The following is an 11,340-nucleotide window of genomic DNA, read 5'->3' on the forward strand; positions in this document are numbered from 1 at the left end:
GAGTAGAGCATTTGGGGAGTAAGTAAGTAAGTAAGTAAAACTTTATTTATACAGCACCTTTCAAGATAAAAATCACAAAGTGCTTCACAGAAGCTAAAACCTAAAAATAAAAATCAACCAAAAGCAAGTTTAAAAAGATGAGTTTTTAGCTGTTTTTTAAAAGCGACCACTGAGTCCACAGATCTCAGGCTCAACGGGAGAGAGTTCCACAATCTGGGGGCCACAGTTCCAAAAGCTTTGTCGCCTTTTGTTTTCAGTGTGTTGGACAGCAAGCAAGCCCTGGTCACATGACCTCAGGGACCTGCTGGGAATGTATAGATGTAAAAGTTCACTTATATATGTTGGTGCTTGTCCATGCAGAGCCCTGAAAGTCAAGGTCAAAACCTTAAACTGGATTCTGAATTTAACGGGGAGCCAGTGCAGCTGAATCAGCAGGGGTGTGACGTGGGAGTACTTGGAGGACTTGGTCAGAAGCTTTGCAGCAGCGTTCTGAACGACTTGCAGACGCTCCAAAGAGGCTTTACATAAACAAGTAAACAAAGAATTACAATAGTCCAGACGAGATGAAACAAATGCATGAATGACAATTTCTAATTCGGAGCGCGATACAATGGGACTCAGCTTAGCAATGTTTCTCAAGTGATAAAAACAGGAGCGAACCAGAGATTTTACATGGGCATCACGGACAAGTCAGAGCTGAGTCAATACTAACACCAAGGCTCCTGATAGACGGTTTTGCAAATGTAGCAAGTGGACCCGAGTTGCCCGGTGCTGCAGTGGTCATGTCAGTGGGGGGATCCAGGGGTTTCTCTGTGAATTTCACATTCCTGTGGCGGCTTGCTAGGTGCTTGCTCAGATTTGAAGTTTACTTTTTCACTGTGGAAAAACTAATGTTTTTGCACTTTTTACGGAGTAAATTTTGAAGGAATGTCAGTAGTTCCATGCTTTTAACACTACATGGTTGTACTCTCTCACACACTCCATATTATCCGTTGTTGATCTACATACGTCTGTTGCAGCCACGGACGTCGCACGCACATCATTGTCATGAGACACTCTCACAAACAAAATCACGGTTTAGTAACGCAGTAACACAGCATGCTTACGGGACCTCCGCCTCTCTGGGAACATCTCTACTGCCCCAGACCCCAGACCCAAGGGCACCCACTCTCAGCAGGGGCCCGACAGAGCCAGGGGGCACAGGCCCTGCCAAGAAGCCACCTAGAACGAGCCAGCACACACCCAAGCCTCAAGCCCTGGAGACTGAGGGGGGGGTGGAATAGGCCCCCCACCTGGGGGAGTCTAAGATGTTCTAAGAGAGAGGGAGGCATCGTGCAAATGAGCCCCTACCCCAGACAACAGGTGGTGTTAGCTCAGCAGAACCAAGTAAACAGTGCACATGTCTTAATGAAAGCATCTATTCAACATTACTGTGATGAAGAGAGAGAACTTATGGTACACAGTTCAACCAAATTGTGACATGTGATAACTGAATAACAGGAAGCCTTGTACATTCAAAATGTTGAGGTTTGTGGTAGACAGGTCACACTAGTGCTGCTAGCAGTCAATGTCAGGAAGAACACATGCAATGTCTAAGTGTAACCTAGCAATGTAAATAAGAAAAGACTAAGGAGCTTGGAAAGAAAAGCGTCTGGACTTCTTTAAGTTGCTTGAAGACGTTTCACCTCTCACCCGAGAAGCTTCTTCAGTTCTAAGGTCAAATGGTGGAGAGTCCCAGATTTAAACCCCGTGGGAGTTTCCCCCCAAAGAGGGACAAAAGGACCCCCTGATGATCCTCTACCTAATCACATGAGCCAAGGTGTGAAAACGGGTGTGGGTCTCAATCAGCCAGGGTTTCGGGTGAGCTCATTGTGAAACCTAGCCCCACCCTATCATGTGATTTCCTGAGGTCAGATGGCCCAGGGTGTGAGTGGGTGTTAAGACGTCTGGGAAGGATCTCAAAACTGGATTATAGATGGCAGACAGTTGGTGTCGTAAGCCACCACCTCTGTGCAAAGATGGTCGCTCACAGTGGACATAAATGACTTCTTTCACTCCTCTTTCAAATCATCTATCTTCTCTGTCCAAAATGTGAACATTGGCATCATCGAAACAGTCTTTCGAGGGACTCTCCACCATTTGACCCTTATATCTGAAGAAGCTTCTCGGATGAGAGGTGAAACGTCTTCAAGCAACTTAAAGAAGTCAAGACGCTTTCCTTTCCAAGCTCCTTAGACTACGATGACCTGGATGACTGAGAACCTTCACAGACGTAAATAAGAAAACAGAGAAGTGCAAGAGAAAGATAAAACACCACTGTTTCAAGATGACTTTGTTATGTTTTGAACCAGATAATAATCATTGAATGGATTATTATGATAGCTGACAGTACTTATATGCAATTCTGGTTAACATTAGGCAAAGCTAGTTAGCACAGACTTTGGTTCACCCGCTGTCTTCTTCATTTTTCAGGCTGTGTCACACTTTCCTCAGATGCAGTTCAGTTTGAAAAATAACAAGGTATAACAAAATAAACCTTTCCAATGGAAAGGAAAAACTTTAAGAGGAGTCAGTTCAACAACCTGATATATTCTTGCAAAAAACAACAACAAAAAAAACCAAAACTTATGAAAAGACCAGAAAGTGAATGACCACAAATATCCTGAGCCAGACTGGGACCTGTCCAGAGTGCAACCCTATTACATCTAACAAACACTAATATTACTAAGGTAATATGATCTTCACAATAGTTGATAGCCATGTAGTCAATGCTGTTATAGGTATCCATGTACTGTACAATATGCACAGATAGATACCTTCTTATGTTGGAGAGAGACCTCTTGTGGACACTTATGATAGCTCTGGCTGTTCTGGGAGATGTTCTGATTTCTTATTTAGCACTTTTCTACTTTTCATACTCATACACATTCATACTCCAATAAATGCATCTAAGAGCAAATTGGTATTAACATCTTGTCCTAAGGATATTTGGCATACAGAATGGAGCAGGCAGGGTTCAAACCACCAACCTTCCAATTAGTAGATGAGCTGCCATACCTTCCAAGCTTCAGCCACATATAGTTCAACACTATATGTAACAGATAATAATGAATAGTAAAAGGAATAGTTGTGAGTTGTCCACTGAAGTTAACTTTTATTATTTTTTAACCCCAACATTCATTTAGTGTAGCATAGATAGAGGAAACGCAATATGATTTAAAATTCACTTGATATGCTAAGCTGTGCTTTGCTACTATGCTGTGTATGTTGGCCACAGCAAAGTAGACTGACCATAGAGGGAGTCATAGAAAAGGGAGTTGGTGGCCTGAACACATCCAATCCCACCCAATACCCAACTTGGATGGGAAGCATTTTGTAGTACCTATGCTGAACGCACTGGAAACCTGTGCCTGACAGGTTTGTGTGATCCGCGGTGTAGCCAGCATGTTAATACATCCAGTGTATATGTCTGTGTACAGCACAATTGTGACAAAGACAGGCAGATTCAGTGGCATTTGCTTCTTTGTGTGCTGACTGTTCTTTCTGCAGAAGCTTAATAAACATAGACTAATGTCTTGTTAGGAGACTCAGTCAGTGTAAGTGAAATTAGCCATTTAATTGACTAATGATTAGATAAACCAGGCATATTATAAAGTACTCGTACTTCAGCTTCACTAAAAAAATACATGTCTAAAGCTTTTTATACAGATGTCCACTTTTAAGAAGACCACTGTTGTAGAGACAGACAATCTGTTCACACCTGCAGCCAATGTAAAGTCAATGAGAATCGATATGGGAACCAAAACAAGTAATATCAATAATGAAATCAGAATTGCTAAATTCTAATTAATTTGTAATTCTAATGTATTTACTGTAGTTTTATGCCATTAATATGACATAATGACATAAGACTGGCTGATGGATGATGAAAAGAAGTTAGTTGGAATAACAGAAAAACAGTGAAAATGCAAAATTTTAATAACATCTGTCAAACAAATCATCCTGAATCTAAAAGAAACAAGAATGTTTAAAGTACAGGCCTTTTAAAAAAAAAAAAAAAAAAAAATCAGGTAATGCAGTATCTAACATCAGCATCTCATTTAATAAACAGCATTGAGTAAAAGTTCAGATTCTACTTAACTGTAACTAATGTGCAACTTAATGTATGTTTGTTTTGTGTTGTTGTTTTTTTTAAGTTTTTTTTTTTTTTAAGTTTTTTAGATGCATATCTACCAAAACAACTCAGTTATCTAATTTTAATGCAGTATCTCATCACTTCTTTTTCAAGCTAAACCCAAGCACAAATTCTAATACTGGGGTTTGATCAGCTAAGTTTTACATGGTTTATTTTATCTTAATTATGTTTCATAATGAAGCCAATCCAGTCTCGGTTGTCAGGTATCTTAGTGTAACTATAAATTGCTGATCCATCTGGGTTTAGCTTGCTGGCGGACACCACCCCATATGCCTTTCCATCTTCACAGACTAATGGGCCACCAGAGTCTCCCTGGAAATACAAGCATACAATACATTATGTAGTTACTGGACCATAACTAAGTGTAATCATAACAGCAAGCTGATTATCATTATTTACCAAACTTGTTAATTAATAAATTAATTTATTTATAGTAAAGGTTTAATAAAAAACACTTACTTGACCTGGGCCACCCTTGTCCTTTGAGCAGTACTTATTTTCCTTAACACACATCTCATTTTCAACCAGGGTTACATTGACTTCCAAAAGTTTGGGAGATGGGTGTTTGCTGTTTTCTGTACTTCCCCAACCAGAGACTATGCATGATTTTGGCGATCTATCATCACGGTCTGCGAGATCAATAGGTTTCACATTCTTGTTTAACACTGCCTTGGTGCTCAACTTCAGGAACAAAGAGAGATAAAAATGTTATTTAATGCTGTTTTGTTAAATTGAGCAAAAATGATAAGAAACCACATTTAGGATGATAACACTGTAAAGTCTGTCATTAAATATTATTTTAGTTTATTTTACCTTCAGAAGCATTATGTCATTTTTCAATTCAGCTTCATCATAGCCTTTCTGTGGAAATGCATTTTCCCCAGGCACATTCACATGCTGTACTTCATTCTGCTTGTTGTAATTATGAAGTCCCAGAAAGACTCTGTAGGACCTGAAATAAAATGAGTGCAAACAATTTTCAGACATTTAAGTTAGCTGTCCCCAACCCCTGGGCCACGGACCGGTACCGGGTCGGGTGTGAAATGCACGTTTGTTTGTTTTTTTGTTTTTATCGTTAACTTGGTTTCCCTGGGTCTTTTCAAATGTGTTATATATATATATATATATATATAGGTACTGGTTCCGGTTTTATTTTGTTGTATTTATCCGCAACACCTTAAAGGCCGGTCCGTGAAAATATTGTCGGACATAAACCGGTCCGTGGATCAAAAAAGGTTGGGGACAGCTGATTTAAGTGATACAACATACAACAAAAGAAATGTTTTTCAATACTAATTTATGACCAAACTTATGAAGCCACCATGAAACAAAGATCTCAGTCTCAGAGAGTAACTTAAGTTTGGTGTTTGGATAAGAAAATTTATCGGTTCACATAATTCCCTTTAGGTAAACATAAACTGTTAAACTTACTCAGCGTGGCAGTGGGCAGCAGTCATCACAAAATGCTCATTCACAAGGAAGCCATCACAGTATGCTTTCTGACCACCTGATCTGTGCATCTCCAAAAGCACCATGTACGGCCTGCTGTGTGCCACGGCCTCGTGGCCACCGATGATTTCTCCAGTGTGAACTGCGTGAGTGGGAGCAGGATGGGGGGTTGCGTCATATTCTATTAAATCAAAATCTTAACCTTGCACGGTCTCAGTTTTGACATCATGTATAATGTCATCATGCATGACATCACATATGCACTATGAAAAGAGACTTACCTTTATCATGAAGAGTCAGTACAACTATCAGTACTGCCAGGTTACAGTGAGTAAACATGATGAGATCAAAGTCAGGCTGAGCTACTGAAGAGCAGTCGGTAACTTCACTGGCAGGTTCAGCCTTTAAATACCTCCTCGTAACAGCGAGAGACGTTGCGTTATTTGCATATTCAAATGATGTGGCTGTGAACTACATTCATAACTTTATCAGACTCTCCAGAGCTTTATTTTATTCTATTTCAGTTGATTTGTATGCATTGCTTTAAAGATTTCTTTTAGCACTTCATTCCTGAAGGACTGATAATAAAATGAAACTTAAAGAAAATACTATATTAATCATTCGTTTCTTGGACTGTTATTATCGTGACACAGACAGTTATTTTATTTGCTTTAAAATGTTCTGTCAGAAAACAGCACAATAACCTTCACTACCAACATTAATACTGAAAGGAGTTCATAGGAGGAATTCTGGAGCCATAGAACAAAATATTTTTACAATAATGATGGTCTTACAAGGAAAAAGAAATACTGAGCTGCTATGTGAAAAGTTTGTGTGTTGAATCATGTGTTTGTATGTTGGATTTTATTTCACGGGGAGAAAGCCAGCCTTCCCATGGCATGTAAGTCTGCAATTTCAATACCCCACAGCTGATGCAAGACAAAACTAAATTAATGTTTATGACAATGTGGTAAAAAGCATATAAATGATGAGGAGTGATCACCTTACAGAAGTCTTGGATACAATATAAAATATAAATGACTGGTGATTATACAGACTACTGGTATTAGAAACAACCTAACCTGCAAATTTAAAACAAGTCCTTGCTTTCTGTCATGATAAACGATTACACATTACAGGTGGAAAAAAACAGCTAGCAGCTTTTAAAGGCACTGTTGAGTTTAGATATAAGCATAATGATTGTGAAAGGGTGTCAAAAACTGAATCTGGTCGAGTAGAAAAGCATCAGCCTTGTGCTCCAGTGTAGTTATTTTGGAAAGAAATAATAGTTTCTTAATCATTTAAATAAGTAAATTGGTGAAAAAATAAAAAATAAAAGAGATCGTTTTCTGGTGATAAAGCAACATGACAGGGGGAAAAGAGCAAGTAATGATGTAAAATGGCAGGAGTGCTGATGATTTCAGGCAAGGCAACATATTTTTCATTTAATTATGCCGTCTGATGTTTTAACCAGGATAGAAGATAGAAATCTGCACATGTGCACCAATGCATATGACTTCAAGAAAGCATTTCTGCAAACACCCCGATGGTAAGAGATATGCTATGAACTTGTGGTACACAGATCCACCAACATATATGATAAGGAATTAACGGGAAATCATACAGTGCATTCAGAATTATTATGGTGGCAGCTGATGCTTATTTTACAGCGCTTTATTAGCAGCCAGTATAAATTAGAATAAAAAATGTGATAGAACAATAAAACTACACTGTATTAAGATGGAGCTTTTGTTGGGGCTGTTATGCTAGCATGTGCTGTTCTCATTAACATGATGCAAACATCACACCCTTTGTTAAAATTCAGTCTGAGCTCATATATGTTTTATGTTGTTTTAACACACAAAAGTTGATGCACTCAGTTCTTAAACACCCTGTTTTTCTTGACCTACTTCTTTAAAAATATTCAATGTCTGTGTTCAATACTATTTATTTACTTAAATGTAAGTATTGAGAAGGTATGATTTCGTATTTAATGGGGACAATGTCATGCCTGAATCTTATGATCTCATTACACGAAAAGAAAAAAGTTCCACACATGTTTACTTCTTGCTTTAGGTTGCTTTAAGACAACAGGCCAAGTTCCAAAAGTACTTTCTTTCTCTAATAGGAGACACAAAGTTGTATTTTTGTTTACTTATTTGTATGAAAAGTTTTCATTCACCTCATATATTTTCTCAGTCCACAAGTCAATTGACTGTCACCTCGTTTCTCAGTTTTCTTAGTAGCACACGTGGAAATGTTCTGTTGTCATCCTGTTTGCAGTTACTAGGAAGTATAGATTACTATCACCATTTGCTCTGTCTGACTTGCGAAGCTGTAGTATATCACCCAAAGGTTTTTCTCCATTTTTGTGGTGTGAAAGGACACATACACACTTATTTTACCGTCATTACGAAACCGCTATGCAAATGAAGCTCCTCAGTTCAACTGTTTTACTGTTTTCTGGCCAGAAACTATTTTTATAATGCATACATCTGCTGATTACGGTAAACCACCTTGATAAATAATATGTATTCATTTTTTCTTTGTTATCACCTTTAGTTTGATATAGGGACTGACCAGTGGCATACGGCTCTAAGTTTAACCTGACTTGCTAACTTGAGTCCAGATCATATTAGCGTTTTCATGGGGTATACATTGCAAGAATGCACGTGTCTTCAAGCATCTCTGCAAACATTACTCTGTAGATCAATATATGATAACAGATTGACAGGAAGCTATGCACAGAATGATTAGTGTGATGGTTGACTTTTACTATAAGAATATAAGAATAAGTAAGAATAAGAAAATACAGAAGAGAACATTAAACGTTCTTCTTGTGCTGATTACCATTAAATAATATTGATAGAAAAGCTTATTATGTTGTTCTGATTATTATTAGGTAATGCTAATTCTCACACTCTATTGAAAACTCTATCATTAGTAGCTGAGTTTTTGATATTTTCAGCTGGTTTATTTCAGCGAAAATGCTGTTAGAGGCTATGCGTCTCACCTGATACTTGTATTCTCAACAGTATTGTTGAACATTACTAGTAAAGTGGAAGACTGACTATGGAAAGCACTGAAACATTATCTGATGGTCTGAAGGTCATTATGACCTGCTTTAAATTGTCATGTTATCAGTAATTGTAAATGACCTTTAAATTTGGTAAATATTTTTATGTTTGTTTGAAAGGTACTTCGGTTTTATTTTGAAATCTATGCTTTTATTTTGAAACAGAAAACTGGCGCAAAACCGTTAAAGGGCTTGTTAGTAACGTTTCTTTTAGGATATGGTAAATAGTGTGCCTTAAAGTGAAAAATATGTACGTTTCCTTTGCCAATTAGTACCTGGCTGACAGTGGCACAAGGTTTGTTATTGTTTCCTTTAACGGAATAAGTTACGTGCAATCAAAATGTCATTTAATAGAGTTTATGTGTTATTAACCTTGACCTAACCTTTATGTGTGGTTGTAAGTTAGTGAGGTGATATAATGAATTGAATGATGTAAATTTGATGTATATGCTATATGTGAGCAGGGGAAATTTGTTTCCTTTGATGTTATGGTATTAATATTGCTGGTTTTGTTTTGCTCCTAGCTCTTACGGTGTCTTCACTGAATGTTTCAATAAAAACATTTCCAATAAAACCTCTGTGAAGCATCAGTATAAGAGACCATCATTCAGCCAGGGATGCTACAGTAATAATATGACAATCAGTAATAAGCTGACAGCTCTTTCAGAATTCATACATCAGGTAAAATTCTCTCAGTCTTGTCATTCCCTCAGCAACACATATAGCATTGCACCTCGAGGCAACTGTTGTTGTGATTTTGTGATATATAACTGTAAGTGAATTGCATTTAGATGAACTGTGCTGTTCCTGTAACATCTGGACAAAAGAGATGTATAATCAGCAAAAAATAAGGGGTAGACAAAAGAGGTGGAGAACAAAAAGACACCCGCCATAGAGGTAAAATGCTAAAATAAACCACATGTTCTGTAAATATGTGTGAATTTTTTTATTATTATTTTGTTATTTCAGCAACATTACATTTAAAAACTGTACTTTTGAGTTAAATATATATATTTATAGTTTTAATAAATGACAAATTATAAAGGCAAGAACATGAACAGCATTTTCAGCAAGGCATTTACTGTCATGAAGTCTATTTCCCACCACTGTATAATTCATCACTGTAAGTTTTAAGGTTATCAGAAATGATCAGACAAAAGAGGGTTTTTAGGAAGTACTGATTAAAGAGGTGGGTGGGTGGGTTTTACATTTTGAAAGCAGCTAATTGAGTCCAATAACAGATGAAATGCCGTGCTGAGGCTGTCATTTTTAGTATCTACATGGATGGTGAAAATCCCCCACAGTAATTATTTTATCTGAGCTGAGCACTAAATCAGATAAAAAGTCTGACAAATCAGACAGAAACTTTGTTTAAGGCCGAGGTGGACGATAAATAACAACAAATAAAACTGTTTTTTGAGTTTTCAGCTAAGATGGACAGAGCTAAGTGTCATGCTTTCAAATAAAGTAAAACTGCATCCTTGATTAATAAGCTGGAGTGGAAGATTGTTTCCCACCCCTCCGAGGCCTGTGTTTCCAGAATTTTGACTATTAATATAACTCGGGGGTGCTGATTCATTTAAACAAAGATAATCATCCTGCTGTAACCAGGTTTCAGAAAGGGACAGTAAATCAATTTGTTGATCAATTACTAATTAATGTACTAAGAGGGACCTAATGAGAGCTCATGAGAGACCTAATGTTTAATGATGTACAATTCACCGTTTTACTGTTTGGAGCAGTTGTGCATACTATAGCATTCTTTCTTTGTGATTTTTTTTATGTTAAATTTCTTTTTTTGCTGATTTGTAGTTTGATTTTTGTTGTTTGGGCGCTGACACGGTTTCTAAGGGGATGGGGTTTTGGGGGGACAACAGGAAGAGAGAAGCTACAGAGAGACATGTGAAACTGTAGCTCTGCTTCCTGGTCCCAACTCTGGATAGTCATGTTTTGCAGGGTTTAATAAATTTGTTGAGATTTCTAGAAATGAGAGCTCCATCCAAAGTGGGGAAAAACACTATTATATTACAAAGCATCAAAGCATCTACAAAAGAAACATTTATATATTCTTTTGAATACATTTTCCAGACAGATATGAAAAGAACATGAAAACCATTTCTCAGTTAAAGATTAGAATCTGTTGTCAGTGTAAGAAAACCTATTTGGGGCCTCAATCTTCCAGCAGAACTAGATTCTTAGAGAGGTAGAGAGAGCCAGAGATGAATTATAAGTAATAATTAAATGCAGAGTATTGTATAAATACATAGTGAGTGAAAAGGGTGACTGAATAAGAAACAGTCAGTGTATCGTGGGAATCCCCCAGCAGCCTACACCTATTGTAGCATAACTAAGGGAGGATTCAGGGTCACCTGATTCAGCCCTAATTAAAAAATGCTTTATCAAAAATGAAAGTTTTAAGCCTAATCTTAAAAGTATATAGGGTGTCTGTCTCCAGAATCCAAACTGGAAGCTGTTTCCACAGAAGAGAGGCCTGAACCTCCTTCTGTGTGAGGAGCAGGATTTTATTCTGAATTTAACAAAGAAGCCAGTATAGAAGAAATCTGCTCTGTCTTTCTAGTCCCCATCAGCACTCTTGCTACAGCATTTTGGGTTAACTTAA

The 11,340-nt window shown here is 37.5% G+C and overlaps 1 protein-coding gene across 1 annotated transcript; it reads right to left on the reverse strand.

The window, feature by feature from the left end:
- Positions 1-4,042: 4,042 nt before the first annotated feature.
- LOC102778638 (granzyme B-like) lies at positions 4,043-6,021 on the reverse strand. The gene is made up of 5 exons (XM_087836147.1): positions 5,926-6,021; positions 5,627-5,786; positions 5,009-5,147; positions 4,655-4,876; positions 4,043-4,507 (listed from the first exon to the last, which is right to left on the reverse strand). Exons 1-5 carry the CDS (start codon positions 5,981-5,983, stop codon positions 4,355-4,357), a joined length of 732 nt encoding a protein of 243 aa, XP_087692273.1. The 5' UTR covers positions 5,984-6,021; the 3' UTR covers positions 4,043-4,354.
- Between the last annotated feature and the right edge of the window lie 5,319 nt (positions 6,022-11,340).

This window comes from Neolamprologus brichardi, chromosome 23 (genome assembly GCF_056152115.1).
Source record: "Neolamprologus brichardi isolate AB-2024 chromosome 23, ASM5615211v1, whole genome shotgun sequence".
NCBI classification, from domain to species: Eukaryota; Metazoa; Chordata; class Actinopteri; order Cichliformes; family Cichlidae; genus Neolamprologus; species Neolamprologus brichardi.

What these genes read in the sequence shown, in the direction of transcription:
- LOC102778638 (XM_087836147.1), bottom strand. Translation starts at nt 5,983, where the DNA reads ATGTTTACTCACTGTAACCTGGCAGTACTGATAGTTGTACTGACTCTT. An exon ending in ATGACATAATGCTTCTGAAG is followed by an intron (nt 4,877 to 5,008) that starts GTAAAATAAACT and finishes TTGTTCCTGAAG; the next exon opens with TTGAGCACCAAGGCAGTGTT. An exon ending in ACAAGGGTGGCCCAGGTCAA is followed by an intron (nt 4,508 to 4,654) that starts GTAAGTGTTTTT and finishes TTGTATTTCCAG; the next exon opens with GGAGACTCTGGTGGCCCATT.